This window comes from Zootoca vivipara, chromosome 7 (assembly GCF_963506605.1).
Source record: "Zootoca vivipara chromosome 7, rZooViv1.1, whole genome shotgun sequence".
NCBI lineage: Eukaryota > Metazoa > Chordata > Lepidosauria > Squamata > Lacertidae > Zootoca > Zootoca vivipara.
The window spans coordinates 66,110,565-66,136,106 of NC_083282.1; the positions used below are offsets into that span (position 1 = coordinate 66,110,565).

Genomic DNA, 25,542 nt, shown 5'->3' on the forward strand with positions numbered 1-25,542 from the left:
ATATCCCAAAAGTTACATTTCCACACATTTTCCAAATTTAGTTCATGCCTAATCCTTGTTTCTGATCACAGAACCATGATGAATACCTCTTATTTACTAATGTATGTAGCAGAATGGCTGTGCGTAAAGACACTTTGCTTTTTATTAATCCAGAATAACCATTACCGCCTGCTTGTCTAGGCAATCATTAAAATGGATAAAATAAAATAAACATGCTCTGAAAGAGCAAAAAGAAATGAAATATTTCCTCTTCAGCTACCTGTTAGGGAAAAAAAGTAGTTATTAAAACGGTTTAAAAGACGAGGTGGTTTTGATTTGAGCATGTAGTGCTGAAAAGTGTGACCTTCGATTGACAGGGAAGGAAAACCGACCGTCTGCCGCCGCGTCTATAAAGCTTCGCCGACTCGGGGAAGGAGCAACAAGCGCTTTTAGCACACTAAACTCCCGCGGACCCTCGCTAATGTTTAACCCCAGCTCCCCTTTCCTTTCCAGATTTCACTGCCAGGCCTGAGCTGGCTTTCCCCACCAGAGGGACTGGAGAGCGGGGTCCCTGCGCTCCACGGGAAGCCGGGAGGGGCAGCAACGGCGGCGGCGGCGGCGGCAGCAGGCGGGATCGGGTTTCACATCCTGATCCCGACTCGCTCAGGAGCAGCAGTAGCCTTCGCTCAGCCGGAGGGGCACAAGGAGGGAAGCCCGGGCGGCGCGGCCCGAGCGGAGGACATGGCGGAAAGGTGAGTGCGGCCGTCGGATCCGAGGCAGCAACTTCGGGACGGAGGGGATCCCCTGTCCGACCTCTTGCCTCCCTACCTGTTGAGCTGGGTGGGGCGCAGGGCTGGGCCCCAGACGCAGGGAAAAGTATGGAGAAGCCTCCGCCGCCATTCCGCGCTCCTTTCCTAGGCGAGCGCGCGGCTGAGGGGAGGAAAGAAAAGTGTGCGGGAACTTTTGGGCGCCCCGTTTGGGGGGTTATGAATGGCAAACGGGCACTTGGCGGTCTTCGGGAGCTCCTCTTAGTTGGCTTTGGGCTCCTGAGGGAGTTTCCTAAAACTGGGGGAAGGGGAGCGGGACAATAGGCGGGAGGCGGCGGCGGATGGGAAAGTAGTGGGATTGTGGTGAAAGAACAGAGTTGCGCGACCCTCCTGGAAATGAAGTTTAATCCGCCCCCCGCCTCGGCACAGACCGGCGAGGTGTCCCCACACGAAGGTGGCATGGTGCATTTTCACATGTTAATGGTTTTTGGTCGACTTATCGTGTGAGTGGCTTTAGGCGGCGGCGGATTACAGCCTTATGTCGGTGGTTGTTTCGATGGGGGCATATAGTCTTATAGGCGAAGAATGTATGATGCGCTGGTGCATCATGCTTGAGACTGCAGCCTTGCACACTTGCAAGTACTGTAATGACTCTCTCCTCCGGGTGCCAGCCATACTTCCAGTAGCTAGCCAACAAGGATTGCAATTCCTGCTTCATCCAGAACCGTGCCCGGAAAAGCGCTGGAAAGATCACCCTTGCATAACTAGTTAAGTTAACCACGCTGGTTGTGAGCATGACAAAGGTAGCTAAAGGTCAAGAGTGGGTACTTTTAGAAATCACATGTGTTTAGGGTTACTACAGAGCACAAGTATGCCGTGGCTGACATATGCAGTAAGATGTCACCAAGCCCCTTCTTCTTACTGGGACTCCATTTCCCATCTGCATACTTGGCATGCGGGAATGTATGTACAGGGTCGTGGGTTTCAAACTGCAATGGAACATAGTATAGATGCATGCAATCCATGCACATGTTTATGAACAGTAGTGTTGCTTCTATAAGGACTGATCATGCACTCGGAAAAGGCATATCTATGTATTGACTGGGACAGGCACCCATTTGGTTCTTTTGTCCTATGCTGGGATCCATGAATAGGTTAGTATACAGATCTAGCAGTTCTAATCAGGAGGCTATTTTATTTGGCTGATCAGCCACTGACCTTCCGAGCCTCTCTTCTGTGATGTAGGCAGCTTTGCGCTATTGCCAGAACATGGAATGCAAAATAGGCAACCTGATACATTTTAATGAAATGGATTCTATTTTTATAAGTGTGTATGTGTTTGTAGTTGTACTTTCTGATTTGTATGTAGTATAGACACACAAAAATATAACTTGTATGTGTGCACATGCTCTTATATCAACAGAAGTTGCTGGACCAATAAAATATATCCCATTACTCATTTTTTTTATCATTATTATATCCTTACTTGATAGTGTACTCTTACGGGAAACAACTTTTTTTAAAAAAACCTAGAGAAGTAAATTGTTCTACAACAAGGGTTCCCAAACTGTGGTCCACAGTAAATATTATTGTTGATTTTTAAATGTATTTTTATTGCGTCTTTTGTTTCTTGCATTGTGTTTTATTATTTATTCATAGAATCAGAATTGTATAATTGGAAGGGACCACAAGGGTCGTCTAGTCCAACCGCCTGCAATGCAGGAATCTTGTTGTATTTTATATTTTATTTTATGGAATTAAAATTGTGATACAGTAAAATGCAATGAAAGTAATAAAAGCAAATTTAAAATCATACAGCATTCTATCTTGGGTAGAAAAATTAAGTGGTCTGCCAAGATTGTTGGCAGTTCTCCATTGGTCCATGGAGGAAATGTTTGGGAGCCACTGTTCTACAACATAGGGCTATGATCCAAAGAACTGCCCAAATTAAGGAGTTCATGCCCAATATGACTGGCATTTTTCTCTGAAGAACAGTCACCACACACACTCAGAGGAAATATATGGCAATCAGTAGCGTGTGTCTCAAACTGGTTTCAAAGTGTGGCATGGGGGACTGCTGTTTAGTGCAGAATTGCAGCTTATTTCTGGGCATATTGGCTTTGGGACTTACTTCCATGTGACTTGCTCCTTAGTAAGTGTGCGCAAGATTGAAACCTCAATGTAAACATGTTGATCCCAAGCTGTTTGTACTAAAAAGGTCTTTGTGCACTTCTTTTGGATATACTCTATTATCATCTTGTACTTTTTAAATGTTTTATGCTAGTGTGCTTTTGTTTCTTTTGTAACCCACTCCCATGTAGAACTATTACTTCCAAGATAAAAGTGAAGGTCATGTGTACTTGAATAGGAGCATTTTCTTGGAAACATTGAAAACCTCTGCTTGGAAACATGCACATTCTTCAGGGATTCAACAATGCCATATATTCACAGCTCTTAAATTCAGGATAAAGTGCTGTGATTTGTATGTCTAGACTTGCACACAAAAGCTCATACCAATAACAAACTTGGTCTCTAAGGTGCTACTGGAAGGAATTTTTTAAAATATTGTTGTTGCAGTTCCAGCTGAGGTATCCAATGCAGTGTGTTCCCATGCTCTGTGGGATCAATTTTGGATTATGCAGCCCAGTGATGTGGACAGGTTTCATGCAGTGATGCAGTTCGCTTCTTGCACTCTTGACCTCTGTCCATCCTGGCTGGTGAAAGCCAGTTGGTGGGGAGTGTTAACCGGATAGATCCAGGGTGTGGTGAACACAACTTTACTCAGTGGAAAGCTGCCTACTGCTGTTAAACACTCCACTTCAGAATCTATGGTTTATAACAACTACCATCTGGTTGCAAGTACCCCCTTTTTTCATAAGGTATGGTGAAAATAGTGGTGGCTGAGAAAGCTGCAGCATTTCCTGGAGAATATGAATCAATTAGATCCATTTCAGTCAGGTGCAGTTTTGGGACTGAATCATCCTTTGTTGCCCTGGTGGATGACCTATATTGAGAGCAGGACAGGAGGAATGCAACTCTTGCTTCTTGATCTTTTAATACCATTCACAATGGTATCCTTCTGGACCATCTCTGTGGGATGGAAATTGGGGCGCTGTTCTATAGTAGTTCTGCTACTACTTACAGGGTCATATCCAGAGAGCAGCATTAGGAGACTGTGTTTCAGCCCCATGCTCATTGCACTATGGTGTCCCACAGGGTACAGTCTACTCAACATCTGCATGAAGCCATTGGGTGTGGTCATTCGGAGTTTGGGGGCAAAGTGTCACCAAAACAATGGTGACACACAGTTCTACTTCTCTGTAACATCTGAGTCACGCGAGGCTGCACATGATCTGGACTGTGTGAGCACAGTGGTGGAGTTGACCAGAAAGTTGAGGTTGAATCCTGTAAAGATGTCTTGGGAATTGTCCAGTTGCCTGTCTGAATGGGGTTGTACTCGCTGAATGAACAAGTTTGGAGTTGTGGTGTGTTCTTGAGACTATTTTTGTCACTGGAAGCTTGGGTAGCCTCAGTGGCTATGAATTCCTTTTTGCAACTATGGCTGGTACGCCAACTACAGCCCTTATTGGGCAGGGATAGTCTGACCACAGTGATTCATGCATTGGTAACCTCAAAACTTGGTTACTGTATTGCAATGTGCCCTATGTTGAGCTATCCTTGGTCTAGTAAAAGCTCCAGCTGGTGCAAAATGTTGCAGCTAGGCTGTTGATGGGGACAGGCTATCACCAGCACATAACTCCAGTGTTCAAAAGCTTCCACTGGCTGTCCATACACTACTAGGCCAGCTATAACTTGTTATTGTATTAATTTAAAGACGTAAAGGTAAAGGGACCCCTGACCATTACGTCCAGTTGTGACCGACTCTGGGGTTGCACGCTCATCTCGCATTATTGGCCGAGGGAGCCGGCATATAGCTTCCAGGTCATGTGGCCAGCATGACAAAGCCACTTCTGGCGAACTAGAGCAGCACTCGGAAACGCCGTTTACCTTCCCGCTGTAGCGGTTCCTATTTATCTACTTGCATTTTGATGTGCTTTCGAACTGCTAGGTTGGCAGGAGCTGGGACCGAGCAACGGGAGCTCACCCCGTCACAGGGATTCGAACCGCTGACCTTCCGATCAGCAATCCCTAGGCTCAGTGGTTTAACCCATAGCACCACCTGTATTAATTTACAGAGCTCTTAATAATTTGGATCTAGGATACCTCAGGGCAGGGGTTCCCAACAAAATTTTCTCAAGGACCCCTCATCGAGCCGCTATTGTGACAAGGACCCCTATTAATTCCCAATCCTAAAATTAAAAAGTGAGAGCCAAATTAAGAGTCTTTTTATAAGAGTCCATGGAGGAGAGAGGGGAATGGAGAAGACAGGGTACCTGCGTAGTAGCGCACAAATGAAGCCGATGCGCGCAAAGCATCTTGGGGAGGTGAGCGTTAGTAGAATGCGCACGCTGCCTCTTTGCAAAACAGTAGTGTTTGTAAAGCGCCACCTAACAGCATACAGCAGAACTACTGCCTCATCTAATTCTAGTAGACTCTGCTCATGCAGGAAGCGGCCAAAACAAAAAATCTGTTATCATACGAAATATATTTAATATATTTTTTATTCTAATAGCATCTTGCGGACCCCTCTGGCATAGCTTGCGGACCCCTGGGGGTCCGTGGACCACCTGTTGGGAACCACTGCCTCAGGGACAACCTGATTTGTTATATCCCTGCTTAAATCACTGAGATCTTTGCAGGAGTCACTGTTAGTGGTCCCCCACAGCTCAGATACAGGGCCCATATCCACAAAGTATGTGTTCAGTATTATGGGTCCAATTTTGTGGCATTCCCTTCCAATTGAGGTCAGAAAGGCCCTCTCCCTGTTGCACTTCATTTACTGAAGACTTTTTGTTCCAGCAGGCTTTTAAATTATGTTGTTATTTTATAGGTTTAATTCATTTGTAGACTTATTTTATTGGGTCTCCTGTACATTGCATAGAGATGACTGTAATTAAGCAGTATATGTATTGTTGAAATACTGCTGCTGCTGCTGCTGCTGCTACTACTACTACTACCACAACTAATGCTAGCTAGCTAGCTAGATCAGACATCCCCAGACTTTGGCCCTCCAGATGTTTTGGACTACAATTCCCATCATCCCTGACCACTGGTTCTCTTAGCTAGGAATCATGGGAGTTGTAGGCCAAAACATCTGGAGGGCCGCAGTTTGGGGATGGCTGAGCTAGATAATAGCAAAGCAATAGCTGTGTAAGGCTCTCAGCAATGACTTGTATCTTAAATATTTATTTCTATGTAGTGTTTTTTACCTAATAAATATATATACTGTATATTAAAAACAGCATGAGTCTGCATGTTTTCCTAATCTTTCTGTTTGAAGTAGTCCTTTACATGTTTTATAAATATTGCTCGTTCTTTAATCTGGTCTGTGTTTAGCCTACAGCCTGCCCACCTGTGCAGATCAGCAAATTGTAGGATTAGAGCCTCTTGTCTAACAAAAGGGAACAAATGGTCTGTATCGTAAATCTTTCTGAGCAACTTTAGTGCAACAGGAAAATCCGTATTACGGAGTGAAGACTAACAAGTCATGTGTTAGCCAGTACAATCCTATACATGCGTGGCTACTCAGAAATAAGCCCCACTGAATTCAGTGATGCAAAACCCAGGTAAGTGTATATAGGATTGCAGCCCGAGCTTTGTATATTTTAAAAGTTATAAAATAAAGAATTTAAGATTTGGTTGTTTCTTCTCGTTCCTGCTTTACAGCTGAATAATGCCCAGGGTAATGTTGTCAAGGCAAAATGACTTTCTAGTTTAGAATATGTGTCAGTTTTCAGGTGGCAGAGTAATGAAAACTACCTTCTGATAACTTTGTCCTCTCTGGGTTTTAGTCCTGTAGTGTTTAAAAACAGTTTAGGTAAGTCCTAGTAGGGGTGATAGGCAATAGAGAGCACTGAGTGTCTCTTGCTAGTATGCCATGTGTGGTGTCCATCTGACAACTCTTGTATTCAACATTAATTTTATTAAAGAAGTGCTTTAGGAGCCCTGTAATCACTGGTTTAAGAAAGTAGTGTGCACCTTTAAGAAAAACCCGACATTAGATTTCACCCTGGAGGAAAGTTAATAATCCACATTACCTAGTTATATAGTGCTGATATTTCAGCTTTGGTTGTGAAAATACTGAATATGCTATGTATCTAAATAGGCTCAAGGCTTTATTTGCGGTGAGACACAGAGCTGCTGAACATATAAAGCTTTCTTATACCAAGCTAGTTCACAATTCACACTTAGCCATGATTCGTTTTCAACTATTTACAGTATTTATTTTTTGAATTTATAAGCTCCCCTCCTCTCAAAGGAAACCACAGTGACAAACAGATCTACAGTTTAAAAACAGAAACAAAGCATTTACTCCCCCCCCCACAAACACTATGACTTAACTGTCAATGTGCTTTCTACCCCTTGCAAGGATTTAACCTGTGGGTGTCATGCATGGCACAAAAAAGCCATAATATGGCTTGTCGTGTTGCACAACCCTGGATTGGGGTACCCCCCCCAACAAACCAATGACCGATATGCCAAAAATAAGCCAGAAATACAGCTTACTTATAGGGAGCGGGTGGCGCTGTGGTCTAAACCACTGAGCCTAGGGTTTGCCGATCAGAAGGTCGGCGGTTCGAATCTATACGCCGGCTCCCTCGGCCAATAATGCGAGATGAGTGCCGCAACCCCAGAGTCGGTCACGACTGGACCTAATGGTCAGGGGTTCCTTTTACCTTTACCTTACAACTTACTTCTAGCTTAGCACTTGTAGTTTATTTGGTTGTGCAGTGTGGCAAACCATACTAAGTTTTGTTTGTGTCATGCACGGCACCAATGATAGGAAGCCACACAAGGTGCATTCACAGTTAAGCCACAGTTTAAAACAAACTATGGGTTAGCATGACATACAAACCAACATACTTTGTCATTAGTCACTGTGACATTGGCCAGTATAATTTTACTCTGTGACTTGAAGTGGATCTCCAAGTGCCTGGAAACTTCCATTTCACTGTATCTGAAGAAGTGTGCATGCACACGAAAGCTCATACCAAAATAAAAACTTAGTTGGTCTTTAAGGTGCTACTGAAGGAATTTTTTTTATTTTACTTGGATCTCCAGGGTCTTGGTCAGAACTATATTTTTCAGTTTTGCTACCTGAGATTATTTACTTTCTTTTAATTGAAAATGCTGAGAGTTGAATTAAATATCTTCCAGATGAAACATATTATCTACCACTGAACTATCCTTCCCATTGTGTTGACCTTAACTGTGAATGCACCTTGTGTGGCTTCCTATCATTGGTGCCGTGCATGACACAAACAAAACTTAGTATGGTTTGCCACACTGCACAACCAAATAAACTACAAGTGCTAAGCTAGAAGTGATTTCTTCAGTGATTTCTTCCCATAGTAGCATAATTTTAATATCAAAAAACCTCAAATGCTTAGTTTGGTCAAGTTTAGTTCTTAATGTTATAATTTTACACTAGTTTAAAAGTAGACAAAGTAATGTAATTTTGAAAACCTTGGTCCTTGAAAACCAGCAGCTCAAAAAAGAAAAAGAAAAAAAGAGAGAGCCAACACTGATTACCTGGTATAAAAAATATAAAGCCAAGTAAAATTTACAGCCTGGTCATAAATGCATTTGCATGTACATAAATCCATTTCAGTGGCACTTATTCCCAAGTATGATTAGACTTGTTTGTTTGGGAGTGTCCCATTGAAACCAGTGAGATTTGTTTCCAAATAAATGTGTTCCTGTTGAGGCATAAATTAATAAGTGCATTTCTTTACTTAAATGATTCTTCTAAATCCAGAACCAGGTGCTGCCATGAGCTCCTTCATGCTACTAAACTTCTTTTGACTGAATATTAGCTAAGGGCTGGTACGATGGACTGTATTCTACAATTATCATTATTCCCATCATTACCTTCCTGGTAGACCTGCTTTCTCCTCAAGCTTGATTTGAATTAATGTATGTCCCAATCCTTAGCATAATTTACTTAGAAGTAATTAAATCACTTACATAATGTCATATTGGGACTCAATTTTTTTTGCCTTCTTTGGCAACAGCATCAAGAGAGACAATCTGCTCTGATTATCATCTTGCAAGTGAATCAGATATCTGGCCTTGCATCACCCTCCCAGCTGCCTTTGGTGTAGCGGCTCTGAGCATCTGCTATGCTTTCACCTAGGATGCTTGACCACAGAAGGGAATGGAGAAAACTAAGAATTTGAATTTTGAAGTCAGTGACTGTTGTGAGAAATTAAACCTCTGCATTTACGTCATTAGATAGCACCTTGTGGGCGCAGTCACAAAACCTTTGTTGAAAAGAACAGTCAGTTCTAGCTGTTCAGAAGTTACAGTGGAGGTGGGTAATATTCTTGCATCCACCAAATACAAGAACTCTTCGGTCCTTTTGATGCAGAAAGAGCCTTCATTTGGGGAGCTTAACTGTCCTATAGATAAAAAGAATTCTTTATCTATTAGTGTATTATCTGGCTAGACCACATCTACTCTTGATAAGTAGGAATACTCCCTCTGTCAAAATTGGAAATGCTTCCAGCTTGTAAATGTTCAGTTGTATATTTGACATGTAGCCCACAAGCTTATTCTAGAACCAAGTCCCTATTTGCCTTCTGGTATGGAACAGTGTATAATCTTTATAGCAAAGTGGTGATGTGAAGAATGCAAAATAGAATGTTGCAAGTCCTACACATCATAAAATGGCAGGTAAAAAAGATTCATATTGGCGGTAACTTACATTAATGAACAAATTTGTCAGAGTTGGTATAGAATTGGTTTCCTGTGCTTTTAATAATTACATAGATGAGGGATTATGTAAGGAGCAGCTTAAGTCTTCTGTGCAGGTATTAAAGGTACAGTACCACTAATACTTGTTGAATCTGGGTGCCCAAGCTGATGCAATAAGGCTTGGACAAATTCCTGGTGGAATATAATGCATACTTGTTTGACAAGGACTTGGTTTCACAGCCTCTGAAATTTAAAAAATAGAATCCTTTGCAGATAGACACTGAGTATCTAGAAGATTTCTACCGCCAACCTCATAATGTAAGTTGATGCAAAACTAATCAAATTGTGTGTGTGTTTTCCTGAAATGCAATTGAAAATTTGAAAAATAAACACATTTTTTATTTAAAAAATGTATTCCTCCGTTGCCTCTTCCACATATCCCTTAGTAGTCCCCCAACTTTTGCCTTTTTCCTGGTTCACAATTAGCTGTCATTAGAATACATACATTTTCCTAATGCTTTATTTGGTCTTAAGTGTCTGTTGCCTCACTGGAATAGTGTCTTGTTCTAACATGCATAGCCTACTGCATGAAAATCCCCTTAGGGCCTTAGGTAGTCAAAACAGCCAGTAATGTCATCCTTTATAATATAAATTAAAACTAGGGTAAACATGATGATCTGGTTCAATCTGCGTTTATGAAAGGTTTCTGTGTGTAATTTTTTTAGGATGGTCTACTACCTGGAGGTTTTTAATGCCTCATTAAACTCTCATGTGTAAATTAACCTTATATGCTTAAATTGGCTTTTTCAGCAGGAATATAAAATTATCTTTGCATTTATTTCAAGAACAGAAGCCTACACACAGTGCATTTGTAGGTGTCAACTATTCTTGCTAGGCTGCAATCTGAAAATCACTTTCCTGAGTGTAAGCAACTTTGAAGACATTAGGACTTAACTTTCAAGTAACATGCATGGACTTGTAGCATAATAAATTTCAGGGTGCCACAAGACCCTTTGCTGGTTTTGCTCCAACTGACGGACATGGATAACCCCTCTGGAAATTATTTGCAACTAAGTATCATTAGGGATAATTGCCCATTACCTTCTATGTAAAAGTAGGCAAATACCTGTACAATTTCTCAGTCTCTGTAGGAAATTGTTTGGAGCATAGCTGCCAAGTTCTCTCTTTTTTTAAGGGAAATTCCCTTATGCTGAATAGGCTTCCTCGCAAGAAATGGGAAAACTTGGCAGCTATGGTTTGGAGGGGGAACACCTCTAACTTACTGTACTCTCTTTTTCCTTCCTCCTTGCATTGATCCAGCTGTCCCTCATTTTATATATTAATTCATCTAAAATTGCTCCTTTCTCCTTCTGTACGTAGAAACAGTAATGCAGATTAGAACCTCAAGGCAACCCATAAGCAAGGATGGAAAGGACTTCCTATTTTATCACACTGAGGGGTTTTAAGTTTACCTGCATTAGATGTTTTGCTATGAAACTAAAGGTACCTTATTGACCCAATTAACTGGTCAGTTATTTTAAAGTATTGCAAGCTTTTGAGCCAAAAAAGGCCTTAAGTCATGGATGTTTCAATGAAGAGTTAAATAAGGTTTTCCTTGTGGGTGATTTACCTCTGCGGTGCTAAACTGGAAGTGTTCATGAGGTGGAAGCATTATTTAGCAGAGATAACAACCAGGGAAGATGTTTTTCAACCACAATACCTCTTTTAGCCTCTTCCATCTACACAGATCCTGTATTTGTGGCTAGTAGTCATTAGTTTGAAGATTGGCACAACCCATGCGGTGTCCAGTTATAGATATAGAATCTGTGGACCTGATATTTGTAAAATGCTTCATCTGGTGCCAGTTGACGAAGTTTAGAAGCATTGCAACTATGTGGCTCAGTCCTATTCTCAGACTTATTCTGGGTATTTAAGGCAGCTACTATCTGCCATCCTCTCACATGTAGGTAGATGTTTTCCACAGTCTGCTGTGTCATTAGTGCACTAAGGTACAACTAAAAATGTACAGCAAGATTGATGATAGTGTACAGTACAAATGCTTCCCGTGGATTCATATTTGAGACGCTGTGTTCTTTTTTGCACAGTGTACAGAATGTTGTAAAGGAAAGATTGTTGCTGTGAACAGAAAAGCAGCTAATAGAAATTTATTATTGTGAGAGATGCAGGTAAGTTCACTGGAGAGGCAAGGGCCCTAGTTAAAGAGTAAAAGGGGCTTATGCACAAATTCTGCCTGCTACTTGTCTGTCCACTACTGCTCTGCTCAGCTACTTTTTTTCGCCATCAAGTTACTATTTCCAATATCAGGTCCTGGCAGGGCAGTCTTGAGCAGGTCGCGCACCCTGGTGCTGAGGGGCGGAGATCGCTCTGGCGCCCCCGCCCTCACAGGGCGCAGCATGGTTTCCACGCGGCGCCCTGCCTACCGGCCCGGCGCCCTTACACACTGCACCACCGGGGGTCTACCTAGAGCCGGTCCTGGCCTGAGGGAAAGTCCCAGGTGGATGGCCTCTGACAAAAGTGGGAGAATGCTAGACACCCTCTGCCATGTCCCACGTTTACATTTTAAATTGAACCCTACTCCTGCTTTATACGTGGTTGAGGCAAGGCCTCCGTTGAAAGATGTGGCTGCTAATATTACATTTTATTTTGGGCCCCTTCTTAGTATTTAGCTTACTAATTAGAGCCTTTCCAAATTTTTAAATGTTTCTGATAGTTCCTTTTAGAAACTTTTCAGTAAGATTCTATCTCTTTCAGACATACTACAACTTGGATTTAGAGCCATAGTCTGGAAAGCATTGCCATTTGGGACTTCACACTGCAACTGAGAGAAAATCCTGAAAGAACTAATTCAGAGTGACTTACTTTCTTTAAAAGCAGTTGACTGGAATATGGTTTTTGAAGGAAGCTGGCTTTCTCTTGAGTTCTGTTTCCTATCATTGCTTTCTCATAAAAGCAGTGTGTGAAGTCAGAGTTTCCACTTGCAAAACAACAAAATTTTACATGTTGCTGAAAGCCAGGGGCCCTAAAATCCTCCAGTAACAAAACCCACCATTTCCTTCAACCTCAGAACCCAATTCTGCGATTGTAATACAGTAAAATGTGTGTGTGTGTGTGTGTGTGTGTGTGTGTGTGTGTGTAGTCCCATGTGTTTCTATGTATTATTATTATTTTATTTATTATTATTATTTATACCCCGCCCATCTGGCTGGGTTTCCCCCACCACTCTGGGCGGCTTCCAACAAATAGCAAAATACATTAAAATATCACAGATTAAAAACTTCCCTAAACAGGGCTGCCTTTAGGTGTTTTCTAAATGTCAGGTAGTTGTTTCACACAACTTTGTAGGTACATCGTTCTGGTTTTATAGAATGTAGAAATCTAGTTTGAGCTTCTGAGAAAAACATGGAAATAATATAATAGCATGGACACAGGAGAATTTGGCGTGTAGTCTTTTGTAGGATGCTACTAGTGCTAAGTGAAGAATCTCCTGCAGGCTTCATTTCTCTTCTGTGGCATAACAGAGAGCATTGTTAAGTGTGGTTAAGTGTCTTTAACTCGAGGGTGATTTAAGCACATTAACTGTGCACTTGCTTATACCTTTTTTTAACTACTGTATGTATTTTTAGATGGCTCCAGGTTTAATCACTTAAAGCTTTTTATTTTGTAATCCATGATAGCAAAGTTTTAATCATTTAGTTAAAAGCACATGGGTATTTTAGACTAAGTTGAGGAAATAAAAGTGTGTACAGTACTCAATAAGGGATGTGGGTGGTGTTGTGGTCTAAACCACAGAGCCTAGGGCTTGCCGATCAGAAGGTTGGCGGTTCGAATCCCTGCAGTGGGGTGAGCTACCGTTGCTTGTTCCCTGCTCCTGCCCACATAGCAGTTTGAAAACACCTCAAAGTGCAAGGAGATAAATAGGTACTGCTCCAGCGGGAAGGTAAACGACGTTTCCATGCGCTGCTTTGGTTCGCCAGAAGCAGCTTAGTCATGCTGGCCAGCTTTAAGCCGGCTCCTTTGTCCAGTAAAGCGAGATGAGCGCCACAACCCCAGAGTCTTCCACAACTGGACTTAATGGTCAGGGGTGCCTTTACCTTTACCTTTACCTTTACAGTACTCAGTACTTCAAGTCCTCAAGACAGGCTCATCAAGGGCTGCATTATCAGTGACCTTGACAAGTCCATGCACCTGTGGAGGTTTAGCATTCTGTTTTGCTGGGATCAAGGACTACTATGTCTCTAATTAAATGGTGTCATCTCACCCCTTGCTTTTTCCTGTAAGACCAATTGCAGTCGTTAACAGTCAACAGGTTTACCACACCTGTCAGCCAATCACCCATACCCACCACCCTTCTGAGTAATATCCCTCCCCGCCCTCTCACTACCGGTATATATAAGGGTCTGGTGACTTCTGTTTCAGTGTATCTGAAGAAGTGTGCATGCACATGAAAGCTCATACCAATGACAAACTTAGTTTGTCTCTAAGGTGCTACTGGAAGGAATTTTTTTATTTTGTTTCGACTACGGCAGACCAACACGGCTACCTACCTGTAACTAGGAATCCTGTGCAAAGCCACCTTCCTGAAGCAGACCACACAAAATTCAATATGTGATCCTGGCAGTTGGGGTCAAAGAATTTCGGCTGCATCCCAGGCGTGGGGAACCATTGACCCTCCAGTTATTGCTGAACTACAATCCCAGCCATCCTTGGCCATTGGCCATGCTTGCTAGGGAAGATGGGAGTTGTAGTTCAGCAACATCTGGAGGGCCAAAGGTTCCTACACTTGCTGTCACCACATGGTTAGAATGAAAGACATGTTGCCATTGTGCTTGAAATAAAAGTGGTTTTCAGTACGGTATGTTGCTGAGTTTTCCAGTATAATCTCACAATGTTATTTTGAGCTGGAAGCATCCTTAAACGGACTGTGCATTTGTGAAACCCAAAAGGGGGATTGGGGAAAAAAGTGCTTGTTTGCATAGGTTTTTTAGCCCTCCAAAAGGGCTAAGTTGTATTGTTAGAGCAGATTTGAAAAGAAAGAAAAGAAAAAGAAAAAGAAAGGGATAACTAAAGCTATTAGTTTGACAGGGTTATATGGTTGTGTAATTAGGAGCAGTGGTCTGTGCTAGGAGACATAATCTTATTAAGCCAGCCAGGGACAAACCTGCCAGCAAAGACCTATTTGGTCATACCCATCAGACTCCACTGAAACTTAGCAACTGCAATTAATCTCTCTGCACAAGGAAGCTGAAGCTATAAAAGGGAATGTGTAGTATCTGCTAGGAAACTGCTGTGGGTAAAATGTTGTACGTGGGGCTGCACCCCACAAGAATGAAACAATAGCAGTGAATGTTTATTTAGTGAAATGGTGGTCTGATCATACATCAAGATATCTGAAATACATGGCAGTTGGCACCAAGGCCCTTTGGATGAGGTGTAGAGTTCTTTAACAGCTTGCCAGAGATTTCACAATAGCCAGCAAAGGTTTATTTTGGCTTAACACAGCAGGGAAAATGTAAATTTAGGGCAGTATGCCACTCCAAAAAGCACATAGAGAGAACTCAAAGCTCATTTTTTAAGTAAGTCAAAAATAACTTACACTTCTTTTGCCTTATGGATTTGGGACACCGTTTTCTTAAATGTAGTAGATGAAAGGAGAATGTTAAAAGTTAGGGGGAGAAGCAAAATTTTAATGGGGCATCAGTCTCAAATGACTAGGTTTATGTGCAGCTCAATTATAGAGAGGAAAAGATGCAAACACAGATGTCACAGAGTAGAGTGTCGTCTAGATCAGGGGTTCCCAAACTGTGGTTTGGAAGCTTCATTCAGGTGGTTCAGATTGAGTCAGTGAATTTGTGGTTGTGGCTAATCATCAATATTTATATTGATTTTTAATTGTATTTTTATTACTTCTTTTATGTTGTATTTTATGGTATTAAAATTTAATTTCTATGTAATTCTGTGTAATCATCCAGCAACACAGTTGCTACAACACAAAGATCAATAATTAAGTAGTCCACCAAGACACTCAGCAGTTTTTAAATGGTCCAGACATAGCTGCCAAGTTTTCCCTTTTCTCGCGAGGAAGCCTATTCAGCATAAGGGAAAATCCCTTTAAAAAAGGGATAACTTGGCAGCTATGGGTCCAAAGGGAAGAAAGTTTGGGAGCCACTGATCTAAATTTTTCAGCTGAAATGCTAAATTAAGGGCAGCACTATTCAAAACAAGGTAAAATGGCCTAGAGTGTCTTCTAAGGTTGCTATTACATTCATCCTGCAGCTATCACAATTCAGGGGAAGTATTCTGACTGTGTTGGAATCCCACAATCTGTACAGTCTGAAGTCATCCCTTCTGTTTGACTACTTAATGGAATAACAAAAGACTAATACGATGCAAAATCATGCAGGAACCCAACTTATTAGACTAATAAATTATTTTTCTTAATTATTTCTGACTGTACAGGTATAGATAGAGAGTACACCAGGAAGTCCTCTACTGTATTTTATGCTCTTTGCTTAAATTACTGTGGCTCTGGTTATATGTAGGTTCATAATTAAATCTGCTCTGCAGTTGTTTGTCAGACTATTTTTGTGGACCTTGTGCAAACCAGTTCTTCCTGGTCTATGGATGCACCACAAGAAATAAGATTCCTTATAAATATGAAAATTAGGCTGTGATTGCAGCCGTGTTGCAGGACCGTCTTTTGTGTCAGGTGTGCATAAAGACTAATTTCATCTTGCTGCTATGTATAGAAATACTTTGTTTGAACTCCCAAGTGCAAAGGTTTTTTTTGTTCTTCACAGACAGCCCTCTGGTGCTAAACACTATTTCAAGAACACCATGCAACAACACCTTGGGATCTAGTTATATTTCTGTAGATTATTTATAGAATAAAAGGGCTTGTAAGGGTATTGGGTCATCTGTCTCATTCTTTGAGACAGATTAAACCATTCTTAATGCTAATCTAGCTTAATTGAACGATCCTGTTTTGTTGCCTCGATGGAAGAATCTTGTTCTGTTGCCCATCTGCCCTTTCCATAATGTTTATTGTTGCCATAATGCAGGGGTCAGCAAACTTTTTCAGCAGGGGGCCGGTCCACTGTCCCTCAGACCTTGTGGGGGGCCGGACTATATTTTGGAAAAAAATATGAACAAATTCCTATGCCCCACAAATAACCCAGAGATGCATTTTAAATAAAAGGACACATTCTACTCATGTAAAAACACCAGGCAGGCCCCACAAATAACCCAGAGATGCATTTTAAATAAAATGACACATTCTACTCATGTAAAAAACATGCTGATTTCCAGACCGTCCGCAGGCTGGATTTAGAAGGTGTTTGGGCCGCATCCGGCCCCCGGGCCTTAGTTTGGGTACCCCTGCCATAATGTTTAAGATTGGTTGCTGTCTTCTGCAGTCTTAGCTTTCTTCTTTGATCTCAGCGGTTATGGACACTTTCTTTCTCCATGTTGCCTTCCCTCCAAGCTGAATCTATATTGTGCCAGAGAAAAATCACACTAATGTTCCATGTAATGTTCCAAATAATGTTCCAAGTAAGACAGGTGTGTACATAAGGCTATGTACACACTAAAGCACACAACTTACCCCAAATAATCTTAGAAATAGCAGTGTGTTAAGGGTGCTAGGAATTGTAGCTTTGTGAAGAGTAAACTACAGTTCCCAGAATTCTTTTAAAGGTGCTTTACGGAGCCATAAAATATCCTGTTTGCTTTAAAGTTGATTGATTTGCATGTTTGAAAATGTACATTTTCAAACATGCAAATCAATCAACTTCAAGCAAACTTTGGGGTAAGTTGTGTGCTTTAGTATGGAATGTACCACTTGCAGAGTGGACATCTGAAGGCAGCCCTGTTTAGGGAAGCTTTTAATATCTGAAGGACCATTGTATTTTAATATTTTGTTGGAAGCTGCCCAGAGTGGCTGGGGAAACCCAGCCAGATGGGTGGGGTATGTATGTATAAATAAATAAATAAATAAATAAATAAATAAATAAATAAATAAATAAATAAATATTATATGGTAGTGTATGCGTGGAATTAATATTGGATTAACTAATTTGGGACTCTTGGAATCTTTTTCAGATTCCAAGTTAGTTTCAAAGATTCATAGTCCTTCAGTAGCTTCTTAAATCAGCAGATGATTAGCATGAAAGAACCCTGTAAACATGATTCTAGTACATTTGCTGACTAACCAACCCCCACAAAAGAAACCCCTTATCATTTGTTAGTGGCCTCTGTAATTACCACAGAGTATATATTTCAGTGTACATATTCATTATCTAAAGTTTCTAAATAGATAAGCCCGTGTTTCTCTTATCCATTCACAATGGAGTTTGCCTTTTTCTAGTTAGTTTGCCTAGATTAGTTACATTAGATTAACTACTAAAGAGCAACATCTGTTATGAGAAGTCATCTCTCTGGGTATAATCTCCTCTACATATTCGTGTTTCTCTGGATGCGTCTGTTAGCCACAGCATCATGCTGGCCATCAATAAACCTCTTTTGGCCCAGATGTTAACTACAGAAATAAGAAAACATTTCATTTTCATTCCATTTCACTTTTAATTTGTATACTGCCTTTCTATATTACTATACACAAGGCGGTTTACAACAACAAAATATACCACAAAGATCACACCCCTTACAATAATCTGATCCAATACAAAAAAATCTTTATAGGTAACTTTACGGTAACTTTAAACATAACTTTAAAATACTGTAAACAACTTATATCAAATAAAGCAATATTCAACAATCCATTAGAATATAATAGTACAGAACAAAATTAACTCTGAAAATATCAGCAAATAATAATTACATGGAAATTTACTCTTAACAATCACAGTAAATAATTGCTAAAGTATAATCAATAAAAGTAACAGCAAATCACAATGCATAAAATGCCACCATATATACATAACCAAATAAAAGGGTGAAATTGAGAAACAAAGAAATGCAACTTATAATTAAAACAAAAACATGTTTTAATAATTGAGCAACATGCCCTCATAGGAACTTAGGCCTTTCCCTACAGTCCTTGTGGACAGGAGATGTGTTAAAAGTACCATCACAGATCCTTGCTGCCTCCAAACCTTTATGGTCTCAGAATCTCAAATTACCAGAGTTTTGTCATAATTTGTGGTGGTTAGCGGACTTCAAGCCTTTCTTGACAAAGTAACAGGTAGGTGGCCGTGTTGGTCTGCCGTGCTCGAAACCAAATAAAAAAATTCTTTCCAGTAGCACCTTAGAGACCAACTAAGTTTGTCATAGGTATGAGCTTTCGTGTGCATGCACACTTCTTCAGATACACTGAAACAGAAGTCACCTGTTGACGACTGTTAACGACTGTAATTGGTCTTACAACTTCTCTTTCCAGTGTCTCTATTCAGACCAACAGTGCCCTTCAGCTTTCTATATTGGACAAACAGGCCAAACCCTACGCCAAACGATAAATGGACATAAATCTGACATCAGGAATCACAAGACAGAGAAACCAGTAGGAGAACACTTCATTCTCCCAGGACATTCTATACAAGATCTCAAAGTAGCTTTCTTATTACAAAAGAATTTCAGAAATAGACTGGAAAGAGAAGTTGCTGAATTGCAACTTATTACCAAACTTAAAACCATGGAGATCTGAAGAGAGACATTGGATTCTTACCTCATTATACATGATAAAGCTATTTTTAGCCATCTCACCCCATGCTTTTTCCTGTAAGACCAATTGCAGTCATTAACAGTCGTCAACAGGTTTACCACACCTATCAGCCAATCACCCATTCCCACCACTCTTCTGAGTAATACCTCTCACCACCCTCTCACTATATATAAGGGTCTGGTGGCTTCTGTTTCAGTGTATCTGAAGAAGTGTGCATGCACACAAAAGCTCATACCAATGACAAACTTAGTTGGTCTCTAAGGTGCTCCTGGAAATAATTTTTTTATTTTGTTTCTTGACGAAGTGTAGGTCAGGCTTCCTCAACCTCAGCCCTCAAGATGTTTTTGGCCTACAACTCCCATGATCCCTAGCTAGCAGGACCAGTGGTCAGGGATGATGGGAATTGTAGTCTCAAAACATCTGGAGGGCCGAGGTTGAGGAAGCCTGGTGTAGGTTGATGCTGCATAGTTTATACGCCAGAGTTCATTGCTGTGCAGAAACTATCAGAGTTGGATGAGCCAGTGTAAGAAGCTTGGGTGAAATGGTGATGCCTGCTAAAGTGGTAGTTGAACATTTAAAAGAGTGCACTCTCCCCTATTTAGAGGTAACTGAAAAGGGCCATATTTCCTCAGAATCAGAGCTGGCTAGCTATAGCTGCAACTGAATAGAACAGTTACTGTCTTGGCAAGTGGCCATTCAAGACACAGTCAGGAAATTCTAACGGATGCAGCATAACCTCAGCTGCTAACACTTTGTTGCCACTCACTTTCTTTTTACACAATGCATTTCCATTCCTTCTGGGATAGACTTGTTTGAAAACCAGTCAAAAGAGAAGTTATATTTCAGATGCTGCCCTTTGCATTCCTTGAGTTTTGGACTGCATAAAGTGCCAAATTGAAGCCAAGACATCCATACCCAGGACAATTAAATGGAATGTGTTTGTTTTCCAGCCTGGCATTGAAATATGAAGACATTACAGTGGTGCCTCGCAAGACGAATTTAATTCGTTCTGTGAGGCAATTCGTTTTGCGAAAAAATCATCTTGTGAATCCCATAGGAATGCATTGAATTATTATAATTTTTTGCTCATAGGAACGCATTAATTGCATTTCAATGCATTCCTATGGGAAACCGCGATTCGCTAGACAAATTTTTCACAAAACAAATTCGTCTTGCAAGGCAACCTCCGATCGCAAAACTCATTCGTCTAGCGAAAAATTTGTCTAGCAGGGCATTCGTCTAGCGAGGTACCACTGTACTTAAACACACTTGTGCTTGATTCTGTCTGAACTTGAACTCAGCGCAAGGGGTAGGGAGAATGGCTGGAAGGGGAGCAGAGAGACTGGCAATGAATTTATTGGCCCAGCACTATGCAGTGAGTGGAGCTTTGAATTTGTAAGAGAGAATGTGCCCATACTTTACTATCTCTTCATTTTGTGATGCAGCAACCCATAGAAAGAGTTTTGATAGCTTTCACTTGGAACTGTTGTCTAGTGGAAATACTGTAATACATATGAAATTTAGGCTGTGTTTAAGCCACAGCTTCTAGTACTGCATAATTTAAGTTTTAAACTAGAAGCAGTGTCCAAAAAAATGAAGGTGCACAAATATGTGGGGGCTTGCATGATCTGTGTTCCAGCTAATCTCCTGGTCTGCAGTTTAGACCAGGGGTCCCCAGACTACGGCCCCCGGGCCGGATGCGGCCCAATTGGCCTCCCAATCCGGCCCGCGACGACGCCCGCTGCCGCCGCCCGCTCTTACAGCGCGCGGCGGGGCGGCGATATTCAAAATCGGCAAAAAATTGCCGAAAATCCTTTGTGCGCATGCGTATGACCCCAGAAGAGGTCATTCCTGATGCACTTCCGGGTCGGGGAAGGCCCATACGCATGCGCACAAGCGATTTTCGGCGATTTTTTCCGACCGTGTGCGTGTGCGCATGCGCACGGGCGCGCACTCCCCCACCCTCCGGCCCGCTGCGCGCGCACTCCCCTGCCCTCCGGCCCGCCACGCGGCCGGCGCGGCGGGCACCGGCCCGAAGCCCGGTAAGTTCTTGGGACCCCTGGTTTAGACTAATAAGGATCAGCACAGCAAGATTTGGCCCAGTCCCTGTTGGCACATCATTGATATTGGGTTTGCTGAATAGGTGCAGCTGACACCAAGGAAATCTGGTTAGAAATGCGTTTGAGAAAGCTGAGAGGAATTGATCTGTGTTGTCCTTCACATGATAATTGTAAATGTTATGCAGTCGGCTGATCACCGTTGCTTTGATATTTTTGTCATGTGAGTTGTTGAGAGAACGTCAGTGGAAGCGGCATATTCTATAATAGAAAGGGAAACTTTCCTATTATAGGTTTTAATTCAAAAGAACACAAAAAGAGCCTGCCAATGGCCCATCTAGTCCAGCATCCCTTTCTCACAGTGGCCAATGAGATGGCTGTGGGAAACCTGCAAGCAAGACTACTTGAGCACAACAGCTCTCAGACTTGTGATTCCCAGTACAGTAACTGGTATTAAAAGGTACCCTGCCTCTGACAGTGGTGATAGAACATAGCCATAATGGCTCATAGCCTTTGATAGCCTGGATAGCTCAGTTGGTTAGATTGTGGTGCTGATAACGCCAGGTTGCAGGTTTGATCCCTCTATGGGACAACTGCATCTTCTTGCATTGTTGGGGGACTAGATGATTCTTAAGCTCCCTTCCGACTCTATGATAGCTTTATCCTCCATGAGTTTGTCTAATCCTCTTTTAAAACCATCCATGTTGATGGCTGTCACTGCTTCATGTGGGAGCATGATCTGTAGTTTAGCTATGCACTGCATGAATAAATACTTTATTTTATCTGTCCCAAATCTTCCAACATTTATCTTCATTGGGTGTCCACAAGTTCTAGTCTTAGAAGAGAGGGAGAAAAACTTTTTTCTATCCACTTTATTCACACTGTGCATAATTTTATAAATTTCTATCAGGTCACCTCTTGCTTGCCTTCTCCCTAAACTAAAAAGTCCCAAAATGCTATAATATTTTCCATAGGGGAGTAACTCCACCCCCTTGATAATTTGGGCTGCCCTTTTCTGAACCTTTTCCAACTCTGCATTTTCCCTTTTGAGGTAGAGTGATCAGAACTATACACAGTATTCCAAATACAGTCACGCCATAGATTTGTATGATGACATTATGATATTGGCGTTTTTTTGCTTCTCTCTGTTCCACCAGGTTTCTGTTGTTCACACTATATCAGTGCCATCCTCTAAGACGAAGCGCTCTGGTTCACCCATCTTAGCTCAGAGGCTTCTAGGATTAGCATATAAACACTTGTATACAGTCCCTCCCCAAATGTCCTTGGCACTTTCGATTTGATCTGTGGTGCTTTGTGTTGCCAGTTAACTCTGGTCAACAATCAAGCTGTGTTGTGCTTGCCTGCTGTGGGATAAAAAGTATTGTTCACCCCAACACATGTTTTTTCTTCTTCTTCTTCTGCTCAGTTATCAAATGTGCTCTTGTTTGAAAATAGATCTGTTAGTCACAATAAAAATATCTGAAAACTGGATGCAGAATTTAAACCCCAAGGTATTCCACCCGAGCCTTTAAAGTAGCAGTTTTACTTATGTGTTTGTGTCCTGCAATATAAACAATGACCACTATGTTTAGATTGGTTTGTTTACGGCAAATGCTGAAGAAGCCCATAGTTTGAAAATGTTTTGCTAGACCTACACCTTGTGCCTTTCATTTGTCCATTTATTAACCTCTCTTTGTTTATGGAACAAACATTTATGTCACATTATTCAGGGCAGTTTTGTAAACAGATCTTTGCTTTTTCGTTTGGTTAGCCATTTGGCTTCCTTTCTGCAGTTTAGCACCATCAGGAAAATGGTTGTTCTTCCCCCTGTTCAAAAGTCACAATGTGCCTCTATTTGGATTTACAAAGTAATTGGAAGTTGAAGGAAACATGTAATTTTGGATCCTTGTGGACTAAGCAGTTTTCTCCTTGTTGTTTGGCTTATCGCCAAATTTCTACACTATCCCAGAGTTGTAGTGATTTAGTTGAGTCACACTTAACAAGCTTGGGCAGCTAATATGTTCAAGAGTGCTCGGCTTTGAGAGACAGAGGGAAACAACTGTGGATAGGGACAGCTGCAATCTGAGAGAGTTCCCGAAAAATGAAACTACATAAGTTGCAATGAAAACAACATTTATCTTTGTTTGATAGGTTTAATGACTAGTCTCTTGTGGACTTTGCTACCTGAAAAATAGCCAAATCCTTCCCAAAGTACACACGTATTTGCAGGTTTTCAATGAGCTCTCTCTTTTGGCTCATAAAAGGCTGGAAACTTCAAAATCCCAGAAAGAAAGAAAAAAGACAGAAGGCTATTATTTGCTGATAGCAGATGCTGAGGAATGTCACACAACATTTTGGTTTGTTCTGGGACTTGAATTTGTAACTTCAGAGTCAGTGTCTTTTAACTGGCTTGCTGCAAATTTTTACTCTGTTGAAGTTAAGTCTTCCAGAATGGAAAGTACATTTCCTGCAAGACTGAGTCCCAGGCCTTTGCATGGAGCATATGCAAAGTGGTTGTTTTGTTTGAAGGTATGTTTGGTAAATAGAGGGCTTTGGCAGGGAAGCAAACAACTGACTCTTTGGCATTTGGATAATGTGTGGGGTGTTCAGAATAAAAAAAAGCTACAATAGTGTCCCTTGCAGAGCAACTGCAAATTAGACAGAGCCATGCTACAGTAAATAACCCATGCCTAGTTCATACTCTGCATTAAAAGAAACTCCAGACTTTATACAGTGGTACCTCGGTTTAAGAACTTAATTCATTCCAGAGTTCCGTTCTTAACCTGAAACGGTTCTTAACCTGAGGCGCACTTTCACTAATGGGGCCTCCTGTTGCTGCTGTGCTGCTGGCGCACGATTTCCATTGTTATCCTGGGGTTCTTAACCTGGAGCAACCACTTCCTGGTTAGCGGAGTTTGTAACCCGAAGCGTCTATAACCCGAGGTACCACTGTGTTGGGAATCACTATTGGAATATACAAAGGATGCCAAGCTGGAAATAAAAGCTGTGTCTTCTAAACACAGGAGGCTTTTTCAGGTTTAAAAGGTAAAGTGACCCCTGACCATTAGGTCCAGTCGTGACTGACTCTGGGGTTGCGGCGCTCATCTCGCGTTATTGGCCGAGGGAGCCGGCGTACAGCTTCCAGGTCATGTGGCCAGCATGACAAAGCTGCTTCTGGCGAACCAGAGCAGCACACGGAAACGCCGTTTACCTTCCCGCTGTAGCGGTCCCTATTTATCTACTTGCACTTTGACGTGCTTTCGAACTGCTAGGTTGGCAGGAGCTGGGACCGAGCAACGGGAGCTCACCCCGTTGCAGGGATTCGAACCGCCGACCTTCTGATCAGCAAGCCCTAGGCTCTGTAATTAAGCAGTACAGTACTGTATATGTATTGTTGAAATGCTGCCGCTGCTGCTGCTACTACAGGGGATTCAAACCGCCGACCTTCTGATTGGCAGGTTTACTTCCATAAATTTAAAGGTAGGTTTAAAAAACAAGAACAAAAGCTGACACAATAATTAAAATCCTGTATCAAATGACATGTATATGACATTTTAGAACATAAGCAGCCCAGTTTGTAATGTTTATAGTTGATATAAGATGGGCCTAAAATCAGGTTTACTGCTCATTTTAATTTATTTACCGCACTTAAACCCCGCATTTCCTCCAAGGATTCGAAGGCAGCATACTGTATATAGTTTCCCCCTCTGGTTTTTCCTCACAAATAACCTGTAAGGTAGGTTAAGAAGTAGTACTGTCTCACAGAGGCGGAGCTAGCTGCTCCAGCACCCGGAGCACTGCACATGCTGTGCACCCAGGGGCGGGGCTAGTAGCCCGTGGGGGGCGGGGCGAGTGTCCCGGGGTGCCACCTGTGGTGAGCGTCCCAGGGAGCCAGGGCAGCAATGTCACCCTCCCTCAGGGATTACACCTGGGGCTGGTCGCACCCACCACACACCCCTTCCTCCACCAGTGCTGTCTCAAGGTCAGCTAGTGAGCTTTGTGGTTAGGAGGGAATTTCAGCCTGGGTCTTCCAGTCCTGGCCTAATACTCTAAAACCATTTGAAAGTTGTTTTTCACCTATAATGACTTTATCCAGCCTTGCCAATAGTTCAGGAAATATTTGTCTGTGATCTGGTCCTGCGCCCAGGAGGCGCATCACTTTAAGTGCCCCTGTTTCCACCCAGGGAACTCTTCCTTCATTATTTGAAAGTAAGTGAGCTTTGGCTTG

General features: G+C 41.9%; 1 protein-coding gene and 1 long non-coding RNA gene across 4 annotated transcripts in view; both read left to right on the plus strand.

Moving 5' to 3' along the window:
* The first annotated feature begins 612 nt into the window (after positions 1-612).
* Positions 613-25,542, plus strand: part of LOC118088364 (rho GTPase-activating protein 39) — a 79,124-nt gene continuing 54,194 nt past the window's right edge. For 2 of the 3 annotated variants that reach the window (XM_035121953.2, XM_035121954.2), the window contains exon 1: positions 613-731. In XM_035121953.2, coding sequence (XP_034977844.2) covers positions 721-731 — 11 coding nt within the window. In that variant the 5' untranslated portion in view covers positions 613-720. The remainder of the gene's footprint in view (positions 732-25,542) is intronic. The other variant, XM_060277230.1, reaches the window with a different exon arrangement.
* On the plus strand, positions 738-17,551 carry LOC132592450 (uncharacterized). Its single transcript, XR_009557931.1, has 2 exons — positions 738-7,796; positions 7,929-17,551. It is a non-coding gene; the product is annotated as an uncharacterized LOC132592450 (long non-coding RNA).